This window comes from Aspergillus stella-maris, assembly GCF_047715825.1.
Source record: "Aspergillus stella-maris strain CBS 113639 unplaced genomic scaffold BDV14scaffold_18, whole genome shotgun sequence".
NCBI lineage: Eukaryota > Fungi > Ascomycota > Eurotiomycetes > Eurotiales > Aspergillaceae > Aspergillus > Aspergillus stella-maris.
In genome coordinates this window covers 168,196-193,395 of record NW_027396812.1, presented here as the reverse complement: position 1 = coordinate 193,395, position 25,200 = coordinate 168,196, and the positions used below count along the sequence as shown (strand labels likewise).

Below are 25,200 nucleotides of genomic sequence, written 5' to 3'. Positions count from 1 at the left end.
TTCCCAAGAGGGCCGTAATGATACAAGTGCTTTATAAGTATGACTGAGCTAATGGGCGTTGTGTATGTAAAAAGGCCATCAAGTCAGCGCTTTAAAATGTTCTTCTAGGTCTTTAGGAAAGGATGGTTTTGTCAGGAAGGTGGTAGGGGAGGGAGGAGGGTGGCGGGATATGTGTCTCATAACGTTACTCAGCTGCCAAGGATCTTGTCATGAGATCCCACGAAGAGAATTTTACTTTACGGTAGTCTATGTATTAATCAGTTTGTGTCCTGAATGCTTGACAATGGGACAGCCTAGCAAGCCGATTCTTTGTGGCACCCTCTAGTTGTTCGCATTGAAACCATAAACTAAATCGATTCAACATTATGTCTCCTGAGACTCAAGGGATCCAATCTTTATTAGTGCTGGCGGCGAGGTGTAAATGAAGCTAAGAGGTATCAGCGTCTTTTTCATCAGCATCCCCCTTGTCTCCTATATCCGCAGACCCAATTTCCTCCTCCGCTCCCTCCTCTTCCCCATCCTCGGACTCAGAATCAGCGAAGTCAACGTCAGTATACTTTGCGTTGACATAGACCGACCATATCCGATGGACTGGAGACGATTTATCCTCAGCATAATCGCTGGGAAAGTCATACTTCCTCAGCGCCTTAATGTAAGCCCTAAAAGCCTCCTCGTAGAGATCAGTGGTAACGAGCTCTGGGTCGCTAGATTCAAGAGCATGCCCATTGATGGTTAAAGCTGTGGTTGAATAGCCTAACTCATAAAAGTTTCACAATCAGTATGTTGCTTGCAGGGTACATCATAGATTTCCACCTACCGATTCGACTAATCTCATGCGGCCAAATTCCATAGAGAGCTTCGTAGGCCTGGCAATCCGTGCGCTTCCCAGTAGGCACAAAGAGCTTCGCGTCGCTATAGCAGTTGCCCGTCATCTCATCGGCAGGCGTTGGATTCGGCATCTCATCAGTGGACTTTATCTTCGGCTCTTTCTCCCTTTCCGCTTGGGCGCTCCTCATCCGTTCTTTCTTCATTGATAGCTTTTGCTCCGTACGGGAGGCCCCATCTTGGTTATCATCTTCGTCGGGCGGGCCATCGCGCAAGCCATCGAAGAAAACAGTGTTTTCCAATTCTGAAACGGTATCTTCGAGAACCCATACCCTATGGGAGAGATTTCTGCAAAGCACCTCGAGTGTTTTTGCCCTTCCTGTCATATTCATTTTGAAGGAAGGAGTCTTGGGACGCGGAGATTAAACCTCTTAGGGGTTTGTGGCAGTTTGAGGATACGATTAGGATGCCTGGTATTCTTTTTCTTGAATGGTTAGGATACTCCAGAAAAAAAAGTAGCTTCTGATGTTCATGTTCAGAAGCAAATGGAAAAATCTCAGTCTTATAAGTCCAATTCACTGAATCATTCAGTATCAATAAAGAGATCAAAAAACCTCAAAGCCTGTAAGGAGGGGTCCATGATCAAATAAATGTCCTTTATTCATCACCATTCATAAATATAACCTAGACAAAGAGCTAACCTAGCAAAACCTTTGGTCAAGAAAACTCTTCACATGTCACACCTGACCTCTTTGAGAACATGAATGGGAAACCTCAAGACTGTAGTCCGAGACTAAAGATGGCTTTCATATACCTCCAGCACTAAGCGCCAGCTCCAAAACAACCCAATGTCTATGCGCGCCTACAAGCAAGAACGAGTTCAGAAAACAAAAGGCATGACAGCGCCAAGACCAGCTCGGTGTCATTCAAGATTCATTATTCATTAATCCAAGTCAAAGAAACACCCCATTCACCCACAACACTTTGTTGCCTCCTCCTCAATAACACTAACCTTTGTCTGCGCCAGCGGTACAGGTCCCGGCCCACCGAGCCCCTGCGTAGTCTGCCCCTGACCCAAAACCACTTTGTACTGACCCCAGTCAAAGAACAACTTGCCCAGGAACGCACCAATAAAGATCGAAATAATCATGTATCCATTATAGTACATGGCAATCAGCATTGTAATGTACGCGACCCCAAACTGCGCGACGTGCAGTGTCGCCCGGATGATCTGTTGCAGGGGACTCGCGCGGTATGTCACCATGCTTGTGGGGGAATTGCAGGATAGCGAAAGAGGATCGTCGAGAGTCGAGAGTGCGTGGCGGTGGAATTGCCGCTGGAGAGACTCTTCGTACTCTTTTGAGACGCGGCGGAGGAATTCGAGGGATACGCCGAGGAGGGCGACGCCGATGCAGGAGACGGCGAACATGGCTTTTGTCGTGACGTGCCAGGAACTCGCGATAAAGCACGAGTCAATTGTGTTCCAGTTCCAGAGCATCTAGAGGTTTAGTATTAGCGGGTTGCTTGCAGACTTAGTTGGAGATTAAGGGGACGGACCTCGGTTGTGCAGGAGACATTGCTCATTGAGCTGCCCATGTCCATGCCCGCCATGCGGGGGAGATGTTGGTGTTCCATGTTTGTGTAAAGGAAGAAGAAAGGTCTGACTGTACACAAGATAAGATTCAGGGCCCGGGCCTGTCCTTGATATGTACCAAGATGCTCGATTATGGTGTCACTGATTAGATTGGCTGGAGGTGGGTCTGTCGCGCATTTGAGCACATTTTGGCCTTGGCATTGTATTTCAGCCAATCACAATACACATAATCAGCCCTAATCTTCTCAAAAGCAGTGGGCCAGCAGGAACCCACTGCTCCAGATTGATGATGCCATGGATACAACGGAGAATATAAGCCTGTTCCAGATTCCACGTTTCCGACACTGGCAGATATGACATTTTGAGGTAGCACACTCGCCATGTCCATCAAAAGACATATCCAGGACTTCAGCGAGGACTCTGAGCTGGAGTACCATTGGGGGTATGCATCCAGACAAGTCCCTTGTGTCAACGATGTTGGGGCCTGCGAGTACCTCGACGCAGTCTACCATGAGCATGACCTGGGCATGATGTACACTTTCATCCTCTGGGCTGTGATCTGCGGTATTCTGTTCCTCTGGGTGCTGACACGGCATATCTTCCCCTTGACAAGAGTGACCACTCCCTCAAAGGAACAGCTCCTCGAGGACTCAACACCCAAACAGAATGCCTTCTACCGACTAGGCACCTCCATCAAGGCTCTGGTCCGTCGATATCTCCTCCCAGAAAGCCTTCCTGCCATCTTCGGCCACACGACCCGGCTGCAGATCGCCATCCTCGCCGGAATCATCGCCTACCTCACCGTCTTCACCTTTGTCGGCATCACCTACAAGACATGGATGAGTCCCGTCAAGGGCATGCCAGGCGTCTACAATACCCGCACCGGGCTGGGACCCTGGTCCGACCGCATCGGCGTCATGGCCTTTGCTCTTACACCCCTCTCCGTCCTCCTCTCCAGCCGTGAATCCCTCCTCTCTCTCATCACCGGCGTTCCATACCACCACTTTATGTTCTTGCACCGCTGGATCGGCTGGATCATCTATATTCAATCTACACTGCATACTATTGGGTGGACGATCATCGAAGGCAAGCTCTACCAGCCTCAGCCAACAGCTTGGAACGAGTGGGTTGCGCAAACGTACATCATCTGGGGAATCGTCGCTATGATTCTCCTTTCTGTCATGGTCGCCGCAAGCACACAGTGGGGTATCCGATTGACGGGCTACGAATTCTTCCGCAAATCGCACTACGTCCTAGCCATGATCTACATCGGTGCATGCTGGGGCCACTGGGCACAGCTCTACTGCTGGATGATTGCCTCATTGATAGTCTGGTTCTTTGACCGCGGCGTCCGGCTGCTCCGGACTTTCGCGTTGCACCACTTCAATACGCCAAATACGACTCACGCGATGGGGATGCATGTTCCCAATGCGAAAATGACAATCTTCCAGCGCGCTCACGACGGCGATATCGTCCGTCTTGACTTTGAGCATAACCATGATGAATGGAAGATTGGACAGCACTTCTTCCTTTGCTTCCCCGGTTTGTCGCTGTGGCAAAGTCATCCCATGACGCCTTGCAGTGTCCCTGGTCAGAATCCAAAGGGTCAGATGCATAGCTATATTATTCGTGCGCGGAAGGGTATTACGAAGCAGTTGGCTGAACTTGCGGCTGCACCTTCTTCAGCTACCGATGGCCAGCCTTCGACGTCTGTCATCCTCTCCGGTCCGTATGGACAGTCTATCGTCGATGAGGCGTTTTACGCCCAAGATGACATTAACGTCTTCTGCGTCGCAGGCGGCACAGGAGTAACGTTCGTCCTCCCCGTCCTCCTAACGCTAGCAAGCCAACCACGACGCCGAGGCCTCCTCGAATTCGTCTGGGTGATCCGCCGTAAGGACGATCTGAACTGGATCGAACCCGAACTCGGAATCCTACGCAAAGCCGCGAGTTCATCGTCCAACTTCCGCATTCGAATTTTCGTCACGCGCGGTGTAGACGATAAACCCACCACCACAACAACAACAGAATCAACACCGAACATTGATCCCATGCCCGAATCAAAGGATTTGACTGTCACGGGTACACAAACACCCTCCTCCCTCTCAGCCCCGGACTCCGAGTCGGACTCTGAATTGAAAGAGTCTACTTTCTCAATTCATACCCCCTCCTCATCCGCATCCCTATCAAGCGGGAACACCGAACACCCTGACCTCTCGACACAATTATCGCAGTTCATCAACAGAACTGTATCAGGCCCGACCCGCGTCGTGGCAAGCGGACCTCTGTCAATGGTGCGTGATTTGAGGAGTGCTGTTGCGCAGTGTAACGAGCCTGGAAAGGTATGGCGCGGCGAGGAAAGGTTCGATGTAGCGTTGATTCATGACGATCGGTTGGAGTATTGAGATACCTGGTGCTGGCTGGACTAGCGTGGTTTCTTCGGTGTATATAGTTAGCGTAATGAAGTACATACCCTGCTTATGACTTTATTTCTCGTCCACGCCCCGTAGCACTGTTGAACGGATTGAATTTGGGAAGGTACGCCGAATATCACGTGGTCGTTCTCCGGGTGTACCTTCCGTTTATGTTCTATCCTAGCAAATCAGGTGCTGGATATCACGTGCCTGGCAGCTGAGTCATATACAAAAGCCCTCGATTTGTATGGCACGCCGCTTGGCAATTAGGTAACAGTTTGGCAGGGTGGAACTATGGCCGCGGAAGAGATTTCTCTGCAAATTCGAGAGCTGGGGTAGCAATGTGTCATCTGTCAGATAGTCTAATAATCAGTTTGTTTGAGGTTGAGTTGTGTTGGTGAGTCATCTGGCAAGAACGATTGTCTGCCCTGCAGGACAGTTCTTCTTGGACCCTAAGTTAGTTCACCTCTATTTGGGAATTGTTGCTACTGTATATTAGCTCTTAGTTAGCTGGCAGGTATGACTCAGTCTCAGTCTAACTCCGTGCTCTCGCAGCCGTTGTCCATGGACGGAGATGCTGAGGCTACGCTGGCGCGAGCTGAGGACCCTAAACCTCGCGACGAGGAGAAAAATCAGGATGAGAGTGGCTACCAAGATGCCTTTGGGGATGAGGCAGATGCCGAGATCAAGTACAAGGTGTTGAGCTGGTGGTATGTTTATCCCCTCTATATATTGAGCAAGTACATGCTAACATATTAACAGGCAAGCTGGATTCCGTGAGTCTACAAAATCTACTCTGGTATGATATGACATCCATCTAATAACGAAATTAGTAATGGTCGCTGAAACCGTATCAATCGGTATCCTCTCGCTACCTTCAGTCGTAGCAGCATTAGGCCTCGTCCCGTAAGTTCCTACCCTATCCCCGTTTCCTACCCGGACTAACGAACCCCAGAGCAATAATCCTCCTCGTCGGCATAGGTCTAATGTCCACCTACACCGGCTACACAATCGGCCAATTCCGATGGGCGTACCCGCACGTGCAGAGCATGGCTGATGCAGGCGAGGTATTGGCCGGTGCATTTGGGCGCGAGTTCCTAGGAATGGGCCAGCTGCTGCTGATTGTTTTCATCATGGCGAGTCACTTGTTGACATTCACTGTTGCCATGAACACGATTACAGACCATGGGACTTGCTCCATTGTGTTTGGGGTTGTTGGGCTGGTTATTTCTTACTTGCTTTGTTTGCCGAGGACTGCGGCGAAGGTTTCGTATCTTTCTATTGGGTGTAAGTATCTATACTATTCCGTTTATGCCAGTCTGTGTGGTGTATATGCAATGCTGATAAGTAGCAGCATTCATAAGCGTTTTCTCTTCCGTCCTAATTGTCATGATCGCCGTGGGGGTCGAAAAGCCCTGGAAAGGCAAGCTCGAAGCAGCGGTCGATACGAACCTTTACCATGCGTTCCTCGGAGTTTGTAACATCGTCTTCTCATTCTGTGCGTGAACGCCCATCTCTACCCTCCCCTCTCTTTCGTGATTTTCCTAACACACTAACACATGTAAACCAGCCGGCCACGTCGCCTTCTTCAGCTTCATCGCTGAACTCAAAGACCCAAGGGAGTACCCAAAATCCCTCTTCCTGCTTCAAGGCACAGATACAATCCTGTACATCGTTAGCTCCGTCGTGATATACTGCTACGCCGGACCAAACGTTACATCGCCTGCTTTGGGCTCCGCGAGCCCGATCATCGGGAAGATTGCGTATGGGATTGCGTTGCCGACAGTGCGTATACCCAACTTGTCTTCCATTCCAACCTTCACTGTAAGCTATGTTTGTGGGCTAATGCAATGAGAACAGATCATCATCGGCGGCGTCGTAAACGGGCACGTCACGGCGAAATACATCTACGTGCGGATCTTCCGCGGGACAAACAGGATGCACAAGAGCGATCTTGTTTCTGTTGGGTCCTGGGTAGGTATTACGCTTGCTACGTGGATTGTTGCATGGGTCATTGCGATGGCGATTCCGGTGTTTAATAATTTGTTGAGTTTGATTGTATGGCCCCCTCCCTTTCCTCTCCTGGTATCCGTGTTAAATATGCGAGGGCTATGCTGATATATTGAGCAGGCGTCGCTGTTTGCGAGTTGGTTTACTTGTACGTCCCTCTATCCCCTTTCATGAACCCAGGACAAGGCAGAACAGGGCAAAGCTAACAATCGATCTAATAGATGGCTTCAGCGGCATGTTCTGGCTCTACCTAAACAAATCCTGCCTCTTCGCATCCCCCAGGAAAATATTCCTGACGGTGGTGAATATCGGTATGGTTGCCGTTTCTGCTGCTATTGTGAGTTGCCCTAACCACTTTTTCCCTACTATTGCTACCCCATCCTTGCACCATCCAGTCAGCTAATTTTCAATATTGGATGCAGTGCGGACTCGGTCTATACGTCTCCGGCCGCGCGCTGAACGAGGACTCAAGCAGTGCGAGTTTTTCGTGTAGGAGTAATGCTTAAACTCGATGGACGCGGCGTGGCGTGGCATTGGAGCCTATATGCAAGCGATGTCTGAGAGTCCGTAGTTTGAGTTGGGATTTGCTTGGGGATTCACTGTGTACCATATTCTTTTATTATTCAATTGGATCGCCAAGATCAATTTTCCGGTGCCTATATAACTTTGAGCATCATTCGACCACGCCCACAGCCGTAATACGACATCATACGTTGAACCAAGACGTAGCCTAAAGCGTGTGTGGCGAGAAAAGTCGAGATATATATTTCGATAATGCAGAAAGCAAGTCACGTTGCACGAGGACTGCCAGGAAAACAGTGTCCGCAACTGTAGCACTTTACTGCAAATTTGGGGAAAAAAAAAAAGAAATTTCAAACTAGATGTTCATGGAAATTTAGATCCAGGCCTTGGTAGCCTTACCGCTGCGTAAAGGGGGACGTGGAAACGTGTCATGGATGAAATCCCCAATTGGTTGCCTAGATCTTGTCACTCAAGGGAAGCAGATCTCAGCCAGTATAGATGTATTCTCAGCCAGAAAACCAAGTCCCACTAGTATATCAGAGAGAAGGCACTTAAGTCTGGTTGAATGTCCGGTTACCATTTCTAGAGCAGGACAGGTCAGTCTTTAGTTCCTCCAAATCCTGCGGGTATGTTGCGTACGGTTATCTGAGTTTGATAGTATTGTTGGAGGCTCTACTGAATTACATATGTCGATAAAATGTATCACCATACTCCCACAAACTCAAGGGCTTGCAGAACCATCACCCACACCCGCAACCCTAATCTTCGTAACAGTCAATCGTCGTCCAAGCCCCTGTCCCTGTTCATGGTATACTCTATCCCCCTGTCTTCCAGTCCCCATCCCTTTCATCTGCATCTGCTCCTCAAGCTTCAGCACCATCCCAATAACCTTATGGTCCTCCGTGAGCTTCAACCGCTGCTGCGCAAAGTACCGCGCGTACCGAAACATGCACCAGAAGCAGCCGGCGACGTTTATGACGTGGAGAGCAAGTTTGTAGGGGATCTATGGGTAGAGTAAAGAGATGAGTGTTAGTTGGCAGCCAGAAGTAGAGAGGTGAAGGGAATAAAGGACGCTGCCTACATAGTACCCGACCAAGACCCTCCAGTTAACGCGTTGTTTCTTCCGTCGAAGGTGGATTTCGTTGAAAAGGATTGCTTGGATCAGGTAGAGGCCTGTTATTGCTGCGAGCATGGCGACACAAAAGACTGGTTTGACGAGGAGGGAGATGGGAAGGATGAAGGGGGAGAGGAGGTATGTTAATGTTTCGTAGACCTTATGGGAGAAGAGTTAGTTCAAGCAAACAGGTGAACTGATGTAGTAAAAGGATATACCTCCTGAAAAACAAAAGTCTTGGTCCCAACCTCCATCCACCCAAGTTTCCAGCTCCCAACCAAATACCCTAGATTATGCCACAAACAACTCGCCACAAAGAAGTTCCAGCGTGAAAAGCGCTGTTTGACCAGTGTCATCTCACCAAATCCGCTTCTGCTTTTGGCGGTTGCCACTCCACTTCCATCTTCTGGTCGTCGTCGCCACCAGCGAGAGTCTCCAGCGAAAAACATCGCGGCCGGCGTCGCAGTCTGGACAAACACAGCACTGCACATCTCAATGCGCCCGCCAAGCTGTCGACACACATGACCCAGGAACCAGTCCTCGCTGATTGAAAAACCCGGGTGGTGCTCGAGCGTGCGCTTCAAGAACCGTTTGTTCCAGAGCGAGATGGCGCCGTGCGGGAAGCTCGCGCTGCCGATGCGGCCGGCGAAGTACCGCTGTAGACCTGCAAGCTTATATTCCAGGTCTTGTGCTTTTTGGCACCATGTTGGCGGAGCTGATGGTGAGGGCAGCGCTGGGTTTGGATTGGAAGAAGGAGAGAATTCTGCGCATCCAATTGTATATGATATACACTCCGTCTGACCTCGGAGTCTCGATGTCACAACTGGAAAATCAGGGGGAAGGACACAATCATCGTCCATGAGTAGGACATGTCTGAACCCCGCTGCGGCATGGCACCCGACAAAGATCGCAATGATTTTCGAGCCGATGGGACACCAGATATGGTTTACGCCGCGGGACGCACAGATAGTACCAGTGTTGTCGAGCGGATTTGACGAATTCCCGTTTGCGACAACAAAGATATGCGAAGGAGGGAAGATCTGCAGTGCGTTGTCGAGGGTGCGGCCGATGATGGGAGCGGAGCGGTAGGCGGGGATAATCAGGGCACAGGTCGAAGACGTTCTTGTTGGCGCCGGTGCAATGTTGCGTTGTATATAGAATTCCGGGGGTGGAGGGGCGTCTTCGAAGGGGAGGAGGAGGGGCGTGAATGAGAACCTTTGCATCATAAACGCAGACAGTCAGCCTAGCCCACTCTCCTGCACCAAAGAACGGGGCTCTGACAGAATCACCAGTACCATAACGATGGCCCAACCGCCCTCGAAAACAAACTTGTTCTTAACCAAGACGTATAGCCAGAAGACGGCACCATTCCAGAGCGGCACTCCAATGAGCACAAAGTACACAAAGCACGCAAAGATCGTGTAAGCTCCGTACTCCACGAGTAGCCTCACCCAGCCCTGGCGCCTGTGTTTGATCTTCACGAGATTGGACACGTCGTAGCGGCTCCCTAGGCTGGTGTTGCGGGATACTGCGATCCGCTTGTTAGAATGTCCGATAGAAGGTTCCCTTCTGATACTTAGGCTCGCGCCCGACCGAGAAGGAAGCCCTTTGTGCTTGATGTCAGACTCCGTCGCCTGATCTCGCCAGCTTAGACGAGTCGAAAATCGGTTTGCAGTTGGTGCTGTGTCGCTGTTGAGATCGTCGGATGGGAGTCTGCAGTCGTTGACGATCGAAACAAAACTGGTGTCACCACTCTGTGCACTCCCAGATGATATGGCCCGGAATGGCGTTATGGCTGGTACGGATGCGCGCTTCTTGGGAAGGTGGATCTGCGATAAACTGGCAGGGGGATCAATTGTCGACTGAAAATTGTTGTTTGGCTCTTCAGCCTCGAGGTCAGCCGCAGCTGCGGCCAGCTGCGTCGGGAGAACTATGCGATCAGACATATCTATGGTCTCGATACTTGCTTTATTCGAGCCAGTGACTGAGCGTTTGGGTATATAATCCCCAAGGAACCTCACTTAGCTTCGCTCCGCTGTGCAGAGCCCCGGGGGGGTCTCCAACCCATGGCAACTACCTGAAAAGCGCACCGCGCGTTCTTGTGTAGCCTACAACACAACCGCAAGATAGACTTGCAAGCAAAACGTTCTCTGAAAGGCGAAGATCAACCACATCAGAGCACCGAGCCAGTTAGACATGGAATACCTTCCTGTGAGAGATATGTAGGGAGCCTAGACACAGTCGCGCGGATTGGTAGATTTTCCCCAGGCAGCTAGACGGGCTGTAAGGGGTACTGCAAGTATTCCAGACTGTGCAGTCAACGAGGTCTACCACTGGGCTAGTAGGATCTCGTCTATCACTCCATTCCCATGGCCTTTGGCCGAGTAGTCCAGTAACAGCAATCTTGCGGCGCAAGGATCTGGCGGATCGGGCTGGAGCGTTTATGGCGGCCGGACTTTTCATGCGCGGCATGCTGGATCATGTTTCCTGGACCAGTTGTGCGAGTAGCTGAGAAAAGCAGGTTTTCTAGACATCTTTGACAGGTAAGGCATAGGCATGCTGCTACCTTGGCACAGGAATCCGTGCACGTACAAATCTCCTCTCTTAGCCAATCTCAAGCCCAAGACTGCATATCGAGTGTACGTAAGCAAAGGACAGCGGGCAATGATCGAGGGACGTGTTTTCCTGTTCAGTACAGTATGGAATACAGGGAAGGAGCGATCGAGTGCTTGCCGGAGCGGACATTTGGGAGAAATCGGTGGCCTCAGCTGCCAATCCAACGCACGCAGCAACAAGCGAACCGAGAATGATTCAGAGAAGGCATATCATTTCCTAGAAAATTCAAAGACTTTCACTTCCAAACCAGCGTGTTCGTGAGCCATGGACGATGGTCGATGAGCATTGTCCGATTGCCGACAGGGCTTGTGTGGGCGCCAGTCAAGAAGCTCGATGTTGGCAGCTGCCATTTACCCCTGACCACATAGAGGACAAGCTTCTTGCCTGAGACAACTCTGTTTATATGAGGCAAGTATCCACTGGCCAAGCTTCCAGCCCAGTTGCAGTTAGAGAGGGTTCTATTTTACCGAGATCAACTAGCGACAGCCATTGGTGGAGATGCCCCATCAGACTATATCTGAGACGGCGCAACATCAACTTCAAACCACCACAGCCTTGGATAACCGCAGAACACCACTTACCGCTCGGGCTTCATCATCTCGCGAACCCATCATGTCGGCTGGTGGCTCGACGTTTGGGCGCGTACAGGCCTCGAAAACTATAAGACCCAGTCAGCTCGCTGAACTACTTTCATCCTCAGTTTCTACTCAAGATCAACATTCCAGCTTCATTGACTGAAGTCTGCCTTTCATTCGCTTACTTTGCGCTGGTCGCTAGCATTCATTCTTTATCCATCAATCCTTCGAAATGTCTCGCAACTTCCTTGCTTTCGCTTCTTTCCTCGCGACCGTCTCGGCGCACGGCTACGTCCAAAACATCGTCGTCAACGGTGTTTACTACTCGGGATGGGAGATCAACAGCTACCCCTACATGACAGACCCTCCTGTTGTTGCTGCTTGGACCATCCCTAACTCCAACGGTCCTGTTGATGTTTCCAACGGATATACCACGGAAGACATCATCTGCAACCTCAACGCGACCAACGCCAAGGGGCACGTCACTGTTGCAGCTGGTGACAAGATTAACCTGCAATGGAGCGCCTGGCCTAGTACACATCATGGTCCAGGTGAGCCATTTTCTGCCATTTTCAGCAGTTTCTAGAGCATGAAGTTTTCCAGGGTTGATTGTGAAGACGCATCGGGTGATTAAAGGATCCTAACTGACGAGTGATGGTTTGAATAGTTATCGACTACCTTGCTTCCTGCGGTGACTCCTGCGAGACCGTTGACAAGACAGCCCTCGAGTTCTTCAAGATCGATGGTGTCGGTCTAGTTGATGACTCTTCCGTCCCTGGTACATGGGGAGACGACGAGCTCATCGACAACAACAACAGCTGGATGGTCCAGATCCCCGAATCCATTGCCCCCGGCAACTACGTCCTCCGTCACGAGATCATTGCCCTTCATGGTGCTGGTACAGAGGGCGGCGCTCAGAACTACCCTCAGTGCTTCAACCTCCAGGTCACTGGTTCTGGTACTGACCAGCCCGCTGGTACCCTGGGTACCGAGCTGTACACCCTGGATGACGCAGGCATTCTCGTCAACATCTACAGCAGCCTGAGCACCTACGCCGTCCCTGGCCCTACCCTGTACAGCGGCGCTTCTTCCATTGCCCAGGCCACCTCCAAGATCACCGCTACCGGATCCGCTGCCACTGGCTCCGCTGGCTCTGGCTCTTCCGCTACCGCTACTGCCTCTGCCGGTTCTGGATCTTCCGCCGTCACTACCACCACCGCTGCCACCACTGCTTCGGCCAAGTCGTCTGTCTCCTCTGCCCCTGCTGCACCCGCAACTTCCGCCCCGGCCGCCGGCACGACCCTCACCCGCACGACTTCGGCCGCTCCTGCTCCCCCGGCGACCACTTCGACCATTGCCCCCGTTGCCCCTACCACGACTTCCACTGTTGCCCCCGTGGCGCCCACTACCTCTGCCGCTGCTTCGACCGGCAGTGGGTCCAACGCTCTCTATGGTCAGTGCGGAGGCACCAACTTCAAGGGTGCTAGCTCTTGCCCTTCTGGCTCGACTTGCCACAAGTACAACCCTTACTACTCCCAGTGTATCCCTGCGTAAGGAGGCAATCGGTTTTTTTTTAAATAGACCACGGTCGCAGAAACTGTTTTACTACATACTATATAGTTTTATAAAACTATTGGACATTACAGAAGGGTCATTCCTCAATGCCTTATAGGAAGTAAACACCTCGTAGAGTTGTAGAATGCATAAAGTTGATGTACTCTCTTTGAACCATGCATTTTGTGTTATGCAGCAGGCCTCTCCTCGTCTTCTGTAACACTTCACATTGGACCAATGCCCCATTCTTCTGGTCAAGGAGAATCTTCTCTATGTTACCTCCCCCCTTTCTTGCTAGGACTCTATAAATACCATGGTCCGTGACCGTCCATGAGACCATTGGCGGCAGCAGGTGCACAGGAGCGCCTGCCTTCAGAAAAGACTGCGTCTGCCAGGCTGAGAGAAAGCGAGTGGTCATCTCTCCCTTCACTGGCTCTCCCTCCTGTCGAAACATCCACCATGGCCCTCAGTGGCTCCTTATTCCTACACGGTGTTGGAGCCCCTTATGGCACTGCTCTCCTCCAGAAGAGGTTGGACTTCGACACCGGCGAGAGCTATCAATTCCCGACCTCTGCAATCTCTGTCTACGCCTCTCCCAAGCAGTGGCCGCTACGTCGTGCAAGGGCAAAGGCATGTGGGAGTTGCGGGAATGGTGAAGAGCTGCACCCTGCCACGAAATACGGCAAGTGGCTTTGTGGTCAATGTCGCATTGGAAGCTTTGCGGAGAGTCTTGACTTGGTTGACCCGCGCATCGCCAGTTGCGGGTGATGTGAAAAGCCGTACGACATTGCTTCCAAAAAGACCAATCGCCACATTTCCGGGATCTGGGTCTGCCACGCATGGGCAATGTTTCATAACAGGTTTCGACGCTTCGAGGCCAAGAAGAAAGGCTGCCGTGCGCCAGAGATCCGGTGCTCATGCCCTGGCTGCGAGGTGTTTGTCTCTGGTCCAAACGCAAAGGTCGGTCGGGTCTGCTACAGCGGTTCCTGGCATTGCACTGCGTGTCCAAAGTGGGCTAAGAGTGGCAACACCAAGCTATACTTTGATCCAAAGTGTGGCCCCTGCCAATGCCCGGGATGCCCAGTGCTCCTCTCCATTGTGCAGCCCAGAGCTGACATTGAGAAACGCAGTCTCAACCACAACCAGGTGGTTTGTGGGTATGTGACGGCTGTTTCACCTCTCCCATTACACACCCTGATGCCGACGAACACGACTATTCCATTTTTTCCTGTGCCAGTTTCCCAGGAGGATATCATGTGCCGGTAACGACAATGTATCTTAGTGCCAATCGCAGCGGATGGAAGGCAGAAGGCACTCGTGAAACAGGAAATGGCGATCGAAGATTTGCGATTTGCGAGGATATCCAGGAGACCAAAAAGCCGTTCATTCGCATCATCTATATGGGATGCTTTTGTTAGTCTCAATTGTTTCTGTGTAGGCGTAGCTCTACGCAATCTGCCCTTCCACCTGTTGTCGAGTTTCCGTGATGTGCATCCTTCTCTCCTCGGTCTCATGGAGATGTCACTCGTTTAAACTTTACTTTTGGGCGAACTGCCGGTTGTTATGTCAATTTTGTTGTCTTCCCCCCCTCTTTGTTGAAGTTTATGACGCCTCCAGTGAAAACACTTCCATGTTCGGCCGTTGAGGAATGATACTTCCTACTCTGGAATGTGGTTGTAGTTGCAGCCCTCCGCCCAGGGTTTTCTTTAATACCATCCGCTGAACTCAGGCAAGCAGGAAGACAATTGTGATAACTCTTCCGAGTGCAAGAAGGATATCCAGACAGATGCGTCATCTGGCCTAGAGACTTTGCGATGCTAAGCAAGTATGCACCCTCACAGCGCTGCGGTTCTATGATAGCATACGTCATACCTCGTATTACATCTGGATGATCAACCAGATGAGATCAATTATTGGCAGAAAGCTGTTGGAATATACAATCTCGCATTGGCCAATAGAAGCCCCCCCGCGAACACCTCAACCATGGCCAGTCTCGTTGCTTACACTTCCTCTTCCTTTTCCCTGGCTCGTGATGCCCATTTCGGTCCGGTTGTGAGACCTCGCAAATTACATCCATTCTTAATGCTCTGACGGACTTCCGGAAGAGGAAACATTTTGCCGGTGTTCGTATTTGGGTGATCATGTGGAAAGCTGCAGCCAGTAACACGGGTCAGGGCTGAGACATGGAGCCTCATCACCTTTCGATCTGGGGTATATAGTTATGCTTTTGCCATAATCTGGTGATCTTGCGCGAGCTCCACTGAATATATTCCTGACAATATACGTACTTCGACCAGTAACAAACATGCATCTCTCAAAGTCGCTTAGTATTGGTATCATACAGCTTGCTCTCTGCTGTTCGTCCATTCCTTACCCACTGGCCCGGTGCTTATGCTAATGCCGGAACATAGATGCAAATACATGCTCTGCAGCCGGCTGCGGCGAATACGACGCCTGCATCGGAACCGAATACTGCGCGACAAAAACATTCACTACCCCCATCTCAACGGTAGTGACCACCTGTGTCCCAACTGCAACCTGCATCGGTGTTTACGGTAAGCCCTGCTCACCTCGGGTAAGCCTTCAGATTACATGGTCTCCAATCTCATGATACACAGGCGAGTGCATCTCGGGCGGCACCGGACCGAGCTGCTGCTCGTCCTACTGCGCTGCGACTAGATGCCGTAGTACCGATCCCGACTGGCCGAATTGTTCTGAGGACTTGGGGCCTTGCATTGCGGATGAGAATTGCTGTTACGGGAATAGTTGTGTTGAGGGGCTTTGTGTTAGGGTGTAGGTGAGTTGTTGGGCTTCTTCTAGGGTTCAATGGTATTCGCTTGTGAGGATGTGAGATGGTGGGCTGGGAATAGTTTCCTATTTGTTAGTAATTCGCAGGAGGTCAATTAAAGTATGGTAGCTAATGGTAGTCACTGTGCTCTCCAAACCGCAATTGACTATCTCATTCTTTGATTTGTCGACTGTCACTCCGGATATTCTGATTCAACGGACATTTCAACCCCCACCACACCGTGGACGACCGATGAGACTTCCCCACCGTCCAAGTATATTGGTATTTGCAGGGATCAATTCCCACGCCTCACGGCCAGAAAGGGCAGACTTTGGAGGGAATTTGCAGAGGCATGGGTAGAACTCATCCTACAGTACTTAAACATGGCCTGAAAGATGATTGGTGGTGGTTTACAACGATAAATCATTTCCAGACCTCGTTCGGTGCAGACTGGAGCCGACCCCGAAGGTTCCATCCCCATGTTAGTTACAACAACCAGCGATAGAGCCAAAATCAGCGCCAGCATAGACTAAAAGAGTGGAAACACTAACCCTGACCCGAGAACTTCCCGGGAAGGCCGATGCTGTACCTGAAAATTCGCTATCTAGCCCAGGGAATCATGCAACTTGCCCCACGTAGGATGCAGAAGACGTACGATAGACGGTGCTCGGAACTACGCGAGGGACGCGCAATACAGTCCGGCCTTCCCCAGGCCAAATCCCCAGACTACCACCCGAGTCCTCCACACTTTGGCCCCTTCCATTTCCTTAACTCCGGATCCAAGTTCAAGCAATATGCCGCCCTTCCACCATACGAACATCAAGAACTGTGTCTGCAAGGCGCCTAAGAAGATGGCATACAGAGAACAAACGCCGTTGACATCATGTGTAATATCGACAACGCCTCGTGAATATAAACCCAGCAAGATAACAGCCACGCCAATGCTTCTTTCTCGGCAGGATCGAGAAAATGACCGCTGTCAAAATCGTACCAGCCTCTGTTCGGTTAGAGGTAACGCCGCAGGATCTCAATGTTGAGCCGGTGCTGGCGCCTTGCGTGGTCAGATCGCGGTTGGCTCAAGGGTGCGTTCGGCGTTGCCGGTATCCGAGCGCCTCTTTTTGTCCTACTACAGGGGTTCACCGGTCATGGACGAGAGGGTGAACAAAGTCAACTAGAAAACCAGGGTCATACGGAGCCCAGAACAACTATCGCAACGGTCTCTTGGGTTGACCTCTTGGTCTTCCCCCACGTGGCGGCCTTGCACGATTTCTGCTCTGAGCTTGAAGACGCGGAGATTCTCCGGAGTACCATGGCACACAAAAACACTGCCTGAGACCGGTGTCACACGATCCTCTACGATGAGCGATTTTCTTCCGGGGATGGCATGGCGGGATGTCGGCCAAGAGGCACAGAGCAGTGCCCAGGAGAACACCGTCCGATGGTTGGTCTGGCCAAATGTGCCGATTAGCAGACTCTGTCCAAGAAAGTCATGATCACCACGAGAGGACCTGAACTTTGCACCAGACTTTGCACCAGACTTGGACTTGCATCCTTGGGGCCCCGTAATTGCGGGAATCCGGGGTGGTGAGTGGCGGGCCGGGCTTGGCGCCCAGAATGCCGAGACCCCCCAATGTCCCCCGGCTGGCGTTCGGCGCTGACGTCGGCATGTTCAGTCTCTCGATCTTGAGTTAATTCCCGCGCGGCTCTGCCTCTTTCCCTCGTCATGACCATGGTTGAATTGGTCAATGGGAGCCCAAAGCTCTGGGATGACGACGAAGTCTGGGCATGGTTGTTGCCACCATGGGACTGTGTCCTCCGCGCTTGGCATTGCACGGTCTCTGTAGGTATCATTGTGCTCTTGCAATTTGCAGTCTTCGGGGTAATTGTGGGACAGGTCAGGGTAGTATCTGACGGGGCGCTGCAGGTGTACCTAGATTCGCTATCTGCCGTTTAGACGATCCTCAACTGGGGCCATCGTCCGAACGAGGCCTATAAACGCGACGAATTACGATATAGCCCGCCGAGAAAGTGCCATGACACTAGTAGCATTCCCAGCTGCAGACTTCGATCCTCCAAGGCCGAATTCATGGTCTATCGCACTCCTGGCCTCTTGGCTTGGCCCCCGAGCGACAAAGCATGACGTGCAACTTTCCTGGCGGGGGGCACCGCACTGATGGTTCTGGGGAAGGCCCACTGGCCAGTCAGCATTTGTGGATGAAGCCATTGCCATCAGACCTTCATTGTAACCCTGTCGTCCCGACTTCCCTGTTGGCCTGGTCCTGTCTTGTCGAGTGGGGACGTGAAGATAATTTTTCTGGCCATGCCTGGAGGTTAAAAGGGCGCGGGCACCCCGTGGGGTCGAATCGTCAGGCGATTATTTCTTTTTATTTGCTTCTGCTCTCTCGCAGCTTGCACCTCACGTGGCATAGGACTAGCACTTGGCCAGCTCTCTATCTGACAAGACTTCCTATCATCGACCATGGGCGAGAAGGAATTCGATCCCGAGACCGGGATTAACCACCAAGAGCGAGCATCATCAAGCTCCAGCGGACCCGGTCGAGCAGACGCCGACGTCGCAAAAGAGTGGGCGCGGGACGTAAAAGATGTCAAGCCCAAGGGCGATGAGGCTCTTGTCGCCAACCGTAAATTGCACAACCCGCTAGCAGGGCTTTCCCGTGAGGAGCTCCTAGCGGATGTTGAGCAGTTCGCTCATGACAAGGATCTTGTCGATATCCTCCCCGATTTGAGAAAGGGTGCGATGATCGCGCAGAATCCTAAGTTGTTCGAAACCCTTGATGATCTTGATGAGGCTGATAAGGAGCTCCTTCGCCGGGAGAAGACACACCGGTGGCATCAGCCGAAGATGATGTACTTTATGACGAGTTAGTATTTCGACCATGGTCGAAGAGAGTACTTCTATCTAACTAACACACTTCAGTCCTCTGCGCTGGCTCCGCTATCGTCCAAGGCATGGACCAAACAGCCGTCAACGGCGCCCAAGAGTACGTACAGCACAACCACACCCTCCGATGAACCAACCCCATCTTACCCTCTCTGACAATAACAAGATTCTACTTCCCCGAATTCAACGTCACAAACAGATGGATCCAAGGACTCATCAACGGCGCACCATACCTCTGCTCATGTCTAGTCGGATGCTGGACCTCGGCCCCACTCAATCACTTCTTCGGTCGACGCGGAACGATCTTCATCTCCTGCTTTATTTCATTCGCTGCTACTTTCTGGATGTGTGCTGCGCATACCTGGTGGAATCTTATGCTTGGTCGGTTTATGCTTGGTCTCGCGGTTGGTGCGAAGTCGAGTACCACTCCCGTTTATGCTGCCGAGTGCGCTCCCCCGGCTATCCGAGGTGCCCTGTGAGTCCCCCGAGTGATTCTAATGCGTTTAAACGTGCTAAAGCCTCTTCAAGAGCAATGCAGTGGCAAACTTGGACTGCCTTTGGAATCATGCTAGGTACGTAAAAAGCTCCAAATTTGCTTCTTTTTGATACAGGTGCTGATCCAGGGCACGTGACAGGCTATATCTCGTCCGTGGCCTTCATGGACGTCGAAAGCGATACTCTTGTGGGATTGAACTGGAGATTGATGTTCGGAGTTACTGCAATTCCGTAAGTCCTCAATCCAGCCTGAACGCCCACCATGCATCACCCTCTTCTCCCGGCCGACTTTGGATATCAGCCATCCACACATTTCATGACAAGTCCAAACCCTAATAGCATGCAAACAGACCCATGATTGTCTGTGCCCAAGTGTACTTCTGCCCCGAATCTCCTAGATGGTACATGATTCGCAACCGGTACCATTCCGCATACAACGCCCTCTGTCAATTTCGACCATCGAAGCTGCAGGCCGCCCGGGATCTTTACTATATCCATACCGCTTTAGTTGCCGAGACTAAACTCCGGGAGGGCAAGCAGCTCTGGCGTGAGATGTTTACTGTCCCGCGTAACCGCCGCGCCGCACAGTCGTCTTTCTTCGTCATGTTCATGCAACAGGTACCTACCCACCCCTAAGACAAAACGGTCGCCCATGGCCAATACTGACGCTTTCTAGTTCTGTGGGGTCAATGCAATCATGTATTACAGCTCTTCCATGTTCATTGATGCCGGATTTAGCAGGCGTGAGGGTCTTCTTGTGTCGTTGGGATGTGGTAAGTGTTGCGCTTTATGGTATCATATGTGGCCGTACAACATAGCTAAGCGATGACCAATAGGAATCACCAACTGGCTTTTCGCTGTTCCTGCCATCTACACGATTGATACTTTTGGGCGTCGAAACCTGCTCCTGACCACCTTCCCTTGGATGGCAATCTTCCTCTTCTGGTCCGGCTTCTCCTTCTACATTGAGGACCAGCAAACCCGTACGGCTATGGTCGCTACGGGAATATACCTCTACATGATCGTCTACTCTCCCGGCGAAGGCCCAGTCCCATTTACATACTCAGCAGAGGCATTCGTAAGTCTTCCTCAATCTCACCAACTCACACCCAACTCACCCCGCGCTAACAAATCCTACCACCTATTAGCCCCTCTATATCCGCGACATCGGCATGTCCTTCGCAACAGCCACAACATGGGGTTTCAACTTTATCGTGTCGCTCACCTGGCTTCCGCTGCGTGATGCATTCACGGCGCCAGGTGGATTCGCATGGTACGCGGCCTGGAACATCTTCGGGTGGGTGATGTGTTACTTTTTCCTGCCCGAGACGAAAGCTCTTTCTCTCGAGGAACTTGATCAGGTGTTTTCGGTCCCGACGAGAAAGCACGCTAAGCATTATGCGGAGATGTTGCCTTGGTATTTTAAGAAGTATATTCTTAGGGCGGATGTGCCGCCACAGAAGCAGCTTTATGAGTATCATTAGGGTTGGGAGTTTGGTAGGGCGCATTGGGGTGAATGGGTTCTACGAATGCTGTTCGGCTAGGAAGGTAGGTATAGGATGGAAATGTCTTTCCTAAAACACCAGGAATTTCATTTCGTTCCTAATATTTCGACCATGGCCTAAAGAGTTAATGAAGATGATTGCGCACGTGGTGGATCATGATGGAATGTGTCCTGATGTTTATAATATTTTGGGATTCCCCTTGAGTTACTTTTATAACACAATCTGATTGACTCTTCTACCATTGCCATGTACTCGTGGTCAGGTAATCTTGAAACGAGACCGCGACCACCGGCCATGGCCCAGATGTCCCAGGCCAGTATATAGTAGGCTGTAAAGCACTACCTCAAGTCTGTACAATCCCTTTCGTTCACCCATACATGTCCACACATCCTGGCAGAGTTCATCCCTAACTAGAGGCTATTTATAGAGTAGGCACATGGCAAGATCGCTGATGAGCAGATAAACGTACTTTGTTATCAGCCAGGGAAGTTGCGTCCTGCTTGTCAAGTGTCTCCTTCCTATAACACACTCCCTCCTTCCGTTTCAGAAATCTTCAATCTCATTCGATTTCTCTCCTTTCCCCCCCTCTTTCACCATCCTTCCTTCGTCCTCATCACTTGTTGTTGCCTGTTGGCGAGCTTGTTGATTCGTGGGTATCTGGCACCCGGCCGGTGGTTTGGAGCACCTTCGGAGTCCAGAGACGCATCTCCCTGCACCACCAGTAGACGGGGTCCACGGCGGGCACATATTCTAGGCGAAGCGCAACGTAGGTATATGGCCCCACCCTGCAGGGGCTAAATTCATGTAGGAAAGGCTTTCTATGTATTATAGCAGCGGGGGTTACTGAACAATAACTAATCTCTCGGCCCACATTTAATCTTTTATTTTCTGAGAGAGCATAAAGAGTTTAAAATTAAATGACTAACGAGACTCGATTAGGTGATTCCTTTACGATACAGGCTCTCAATAATCACGGGACCAAAGCTGCTGATAGACGATTCCAACCTAACCATGCTAGAACGATGAGGGGGTATAAGGACCAGTTTAACGAGTTTATCACCGACCTGAGGAAATGCAATTTTCCTCTTGGCTGGAGGAATGACTGCATGTCTTTGGTTAACATAGTCTATAAGAAGTGGGAAGCCACTTAGCGTTGAAAAAGGTCTAGGCCCGAGACAAAGGGCACTTGAAGTGATTTCTGTCTGTGGGGGTGTGGTTACGAATGATCGGTACTGTGATATATTGTTGCTTTGATTGAATATGTGAGATTTTCAATTTGCTGTTTGGCCAACACTGGTCATTGGCGTGTTCGGAACCTCTTGTAGATACATTTACCGTAGGAAATACAACCGGGGGTTATAGAATACCAGAAACCGTAGAGACTTTGAATATATATTACATGTAGATTGCACCATCATGAGGAGGAATGACTTGACCATCAGAGAACGCACAATGACCAGCATCCCCCTCCCTGGCCCCCGATATCCGAGATTCAACACCCCATTTCAACCTCCTATACTCAATGCCTACCCCACCACCATCACCACCCTTCCCAAACGGATGACAAGCAGCCGCAACAGCAACACTACAACTCCCCGCAACAGGCATCCCCGTGCGAAACCGCCTCATTCCCAGAACTACCAACCCTACAGGCAAAAGCAGACCGACACAAAGCCCAACAACAACCGCCGGAGGCGAGTACCCAACCGTCAAAGAATCAAGACTCATTTCCCGCGTCCCATCAGCCGAATACGCCATTACCCTTACTAAAAAGATACTCTGCGACATGAGCCAATGCAACAGCGCAGAAAGAAGCATAAGCGGGACACCAAAGCGAAAGGGAAGAGAGAGGAAGTGCGTTCTGCGCTGGTGAAATTGTGGCTTTGTTGAGACGCGGAGGCCTTTGCGTTGTAGTGCGAAATTGTCCCATTCAGAGGCGAGAGTCATGTTTGTGAGTATTGCGTTTGACATGAAGTATAGGAAGGAGAAGATTAACTGTGGGATGTTGGCGATTAGTACGTTGGGGATTAGGCCGCCGGGCCAGCCGAGGGCGTCGATCATTGTTTCTGTGTTTACGGCGCCGAGGCCGGATGTCCAGACAGAGGAGGTGTTGTTTAGGAGCGAGAGACCGCGACCGAGGAGACCGAGGCAGAGGGCTAGGGATGCGGTGTATCTGGGTAGTTAGTAGGGTGGTTGTTGGAGGATGGAACAAAGACTTACAGGAAGAGGCAGGTGACCCAGCGAGCCCTAGATAGGGCCCTCCAGCGGCGTTTTGGCGTGGCGTCGTATACCTGTCCATCATTGTCGGATTCTTTCTCATCGGGTGCAGAATAAACCCCCCAACAAACCTTCTCAGGAACATGCTTGATTCGAACCCGGCGTAACAAGGAGAGACAAAAGTTGGCCACCGTCGCCGCACCACACTTAATCCTCACCAAAGCCCTCTCCCTCCCCGGCTTCACAACATCCGCCCTACCCAAAAGACCCCTTCCCCGACTGTCCTCATCACGCACCCTCAAAAACGACGCAATCGCATCACCAACCGTCAAAAGCGGACTCCCTTTACCGCGCAGCATAACCGCCGCACCAACAATAAGCCCCGCCTTGACGAAATTCGCGCCGATAACCACAATCGCCAATGGTAGACTATACTCCAGCGTACATCTCTCCGGTGTCCGCTGCGCAAGACAGTAGTCTACTTTGAACCCCTCAACGTACCACTCGTCTTGATCCCGGATTTCGTTATAGTATTCAGAGCATACTTTTTTGTGTTGCTCGACTTTATTACCCGGTCGACCGTCCTTGCATATCCAATAGTACGGATTCGCTTCTTCGGGTCCGCCGCCGCTAGGGACCATAGATGTACCCAGTCGCGCAACGGGCGCGGTTATATTCCCGGTGCTGTTAAAGTCCGGGCTTATGAGCGCGACATTGGCGTATTTTGCCTGGAATGTCGTTGCGTACGCGGAGATACAGTCCTTTGGGTCGAGCCGTTCGAGGATCTTTGATTGCGCCACGAGGTCCGAGGCAGACTTGACGTTGTAGTCGTAATTGCTCGATACGTCGTAGATGATCTTCACGTCATCGGGGGTCGCGGACATGAGGTGCGTGTAGTCGCTTACGAAAATGTCGTAGGAGTTTGCGGAAATGGTGGAGTAGACTGTTGAGTTGTAGCTAGAAGTCGCAGCTATTAGTGTCAGCCATCGGAAGGGTAATTGGGGACATACAACAAGTGCAACGGGACTGAAGTCCAAACGAGACACAACCACATGAACAACCTCGACCTCGGTATCCGCCATAGATTGCGAATACTGGGAACGCCGATATCAAGCCACTTCTTCCGTGCATGCGCGCGATCCACGTCTTTTCGCGTCGGGGCGCTTAGACATTGCTATACACAACCAACAACAACCCATCAGTCTAATCTCTCACCCACCAAGATAAAGAGAAAAAAAAGAAGGTAAAACCATACCATGGCAAAATTACTCGCACTCAGCAAAGCCGTACTAAGCGCATTAATCAAAAAGTGAACCCCGGAGCTAAGCGCCTTGCTGCGATCGCAGTCGCCCTCATAAAGAACATTCTTTCCCTGGCCCGGTTCCGTATGCCGCAAGTAAGCCCAGAGAACCATACTCAGGTTCATGATCAGGACTGTGAAGGAGGCGATGGAGCCTAGGTAGAGCGTTGCTTGCCATCCTCCGAATTTGCGCTTGCGCTTGCGATGCGTTGAGTCCGCGGGGGGGTTGAGAGAGTCGGAATCGGATATATCATTGTTTTGAATATGGAGTGGGGTGTCTGATTTCGGGAGCGAGATTAGCTCGAGCGTGCTAGATACTGCTCTTTGCAGCATCTTGGAGTAGTTTTTTCGGCATGCTATTGTGTCGGTGGGTTGCGAGACGTGACAGCGAGGAAGAAGGCATGTTGGCCTTCACTGAAGGCTGCGGGCCGGGTCAAGCTAAGTACAGAAGCTTGACTTTCTCTGCGGCAGTGCAGTCTGAGCTTTCGGTGCCTATTTGATCAAGCAATCTGTTGACAGTGGAGATGACGCACGGTGCTGGATCCTCCACTTGGCTGGCGGGTTTTGGTTCCAAATGAGAATTGGCCCCCAATTACAGTGGCTGTGTCTCTGGCCGGCTCTGATAGGGGTCAAGTAGGTTATCAGCCAATAAAAGGGAACAAAATGTCTTCAGCGTTTGTAACGAAGAGGTTAAGACAAACTTTCATTCAAGAATCAACAAGGTTCTTTGTCTAAGGGTTATTTATTTTGGCGTTGTTCGTCGCATAGT

General features: G+C 51.1%; 10 protein-coding genes across 10 annotated transcripts; 6 read left to right on the top strand and 4 right to left on the bottom strand.

Moving 5' to 3' along the window:
- Positions 1–427: 427 nt before the first annotated feature.
- Positions 428–1,217, bottom strand: BDV14DRAFT_198754 (uncharacterized protein; the record flags this gene model as incomplete). The annotated part of the gene is made up of 2 exons (XM_073773033.1): positions 428–753; positions 818–1,217. 2 exons carry the CDS (start codon positions 1,215–1,217, stop codon positions 428–430), a joined length of 726 nt encoding a protein of 241 aa, XP_073629596.1.
- A 245-nt stretch (positions 1,218–1,462) lies between these two features.
- On the bottom strand, positions 1,463–2,545 carry BDV14DRAFT_170933 (copper transporter family protein). The gene is made up of 2 exons (XM_073768304.1): positions 2,383–2,545; positions 1,463–2,323 (listed from the first exon to the last, which is right to left on the bottom strand). The coding sequence occupies exons 1-2, from the start codon at positions 2,458–2,460 to the stop codon at positions 1,796–1,798; spliced, it is 606 nt and encodes a 201-aa protein (XP_073629595.1). The 5' UTR covers positions 2,461–2,545; the 3' UTR covers positions 1,463–1,795.
- A 229-nt stretch (positions 2,546–2,774) lies between these two features.
- BDV14DRAFT_170932 (ferric reductase family protein) lies at positions 2,775–4,888 on the top strand. Its single transcript, XM_073768303.1, has one exon. The coding sequence runs from the start codon at positions 2,800–2,802 to the stop codon at positions 4,822–4,824; it is 2,025 nt and encodes a 674-aa protein (XP_073629594.1). The 5' UTR covers positions 2,775–2,799; the 3' UTR covers positions 4,825–4,888.
- Positions 4,889–5,668: 780 nt separating this feature from the next.
- Positions 5,669–7,534, top strand: BDV14DRAFT_207926 (transmembrane amino acid transporter protein-domain-containing protein; the record flags this gene model as incomplete). The annotated part of the gene is made up of 8 exons (XM_073775274.1): positions 5,669–5,739; positions 5,789–6,120; positions 6,182–6,331; positions 6,404–6,618; positions 6,694–6,891; positions 6,964–6,991; positions 7,065–7,180; positions 7,266–7,534. 8 exons carry the CDS (start codon positions 5,669–5,671, stop codon positions 7,347–7,349), a joined length of 1,194 nt encoding a protein of 397 aa, XP_073629593.1. The 3' UTR covers positions 7,350–7,534.
- Positions 7,535–8,086: 552 nt separating this feature from the next.
- Positions 8,087–10,425, bottom strand: BDV14DRAFT_198751 (glycosyltransferase like family 2-domain-containing protein; the record flags this gene model as incomplete). Its single annotated transcript, XM_073773032.1, has 4 exons — positions 8,087–8,368; positions 8,447–8,638; positions 8,698–9,694; positions 9,761–10,425. 4 exons carry the CDS (start codon positions 10,423–10,425, stop codon positions 8,087–8,089), a joined length of 2,136 nt encoding a protein of 711 aa, XP_073629592.1.
- A 1,477-nt stretch (positions 10,426–11,902) lies between these two features.
- BDV14DRAFT_207925 (glycosyl hydrolase family 61-domain-containing protein) lies at positions 11,903–13,224 on the top strand (the record flags this gene model as incomplete). The annotated part of the gene is made up of 3 exons (XM_073775273.1): positions 11,903–12,221; positions 12,338–12,914; positions 13,104–13,224. 3 exons carry the CDS (start codon positions 11,903–11,905, stop codon positions 13,222–13,224), a joined length of 1,017 nt encoding a protein of 338 aa, XP_073629591.1.
- Positions 13,225–13,683: 459 nt separating this feature from the next.
- BDV14DRAFT_198749 (uncharacterized protein) lies at positions 13,684–13,992 on the top strand (the record flags this gene model as incomplete). The annotated part of the gene is made up of 1 exon (XM_073773031.1): positions 13,684–13,992. One exon carries the CDS (start codon positions 13,684–13,686, stop codon positions 13,990–13,992), a length of 309 nt encoding a protein of 102 aa, XP_073629590.1.
- A 1,490-nt stretch (positions 13,993–15,482) lies between these two features.
- On the top strand, positions 15,483–16,153 carry BDV14DRAFT_170930 (uncharacterized protein). The gene is made up of 3 exons (XM_073768302.1): positions 15,483–15,581; positions 15,636–15,779; positions 15,843–16,153. The coding sequence occupies exons 1-3, from the start codon at positions 15,530–15,532 to the stop codon at positions 16,019–16,021; spliced, it is 375 nt and encodes a 124-aa protein (XP_073629589.1). The 5' UTR covers positions 15,483–15,529; the 3' UTR covers positions 16,022–16,153.
- A 2,338-nt stretch (positions 16,154–18,491) lies between these two features.
- On the top strand, positions 18,492–20,893 carry BDV14DRAFT_198748 (sugar porter family MFS transporter; the record flags this gene model as incomplete). Its single annotated transcript, XM_073773030.1, has 9 exons — positions 18,492–18,894; positions 18,951–19,014; positions 19,081–19,389; positions 19,443–19,486; positions 19,550–19,640; positions 19,760–20,027; positions 20,086–20,182; positions 20,246–20,487; positions 20,558–20,893. The coding sequence occupies 9 exons, from the start codon at positions 18,492–18,494 to the stop codon at positions 20,891–20,893; spliced, it is 1,854 nt and encodes a 617-aa protein (XP_073629588.1).
- A 1,416-nt stretch (positions 20,894–22,309) lies between these two features.
- BDV14DRAFT_207919 (uncharacterized protein) lies at positions 22,310–24,825 on the bottom strand (the record flags this gene model as incomplete). The annotated part of the gene is made up of 4 exons (XM_073775272.1): positions 24,387–24,825; positions 24,142–24,305; positions 23,135–24,088; positions 22,310–23,087 (listed from the first exon to the last, which is right to left on the bottom strand). The coding sequence occupies exons 1-4, from the start codon at positions 24,762–24,764 to the stop codon at positions 22,310–22,312; spliced, it is 2,274 nt and encodes a 757-aa protein (XP_073629587.1). The 5' UTR covers positions 24,765–24,825.
- Positions 24,826–25,200: the final 375 nt, after the last annotated feature.

Coding starts and splice junctions, on each gene's coding strand:
- BDV14DRAFT_170930 (XM_073768302.1), top strand. CDS start 15,530: ATGCATCTCTCAAAGTCGCTTAGTATTGGTATCATACAGCTTGCTCTC. Junction 15,582..15,635: donor CATACAGCTTGCTCTCTGCT/GTTCGTCCATTC, acceptor GCCGGAACATAG/ATGCAAATACATGCTCTGCA. Junction 15,780..15,842: donor AACCTGCATCGGTGTTTACG/GTAAGCCCTGCT, acceptor CATGATACACAG/GCGAGTGCATCTCGGGCGGC.
- BDV14DRAFT_170932 (XM_073768303.1), top strand. CDS start 2,800: ATGTCCATCAAAAGACATATCCAGGACTTCAGCGAGGACTCTGAGCTG.
- BDV14DRAFT_170933 (XM_073768304.1), bottom strand. CDS start 2,460: ATGGAACACCAACATCTCCCCCGCATGGCGGGCATGGACATGGGCAGC. Junction 2,324..2,382: donor ATGTCTCCTGCACAACCGAG/GTCCGTCCCCTT, acceptor CTAAACCTCTAG/ATGCTCTGGAACTGGAACAC.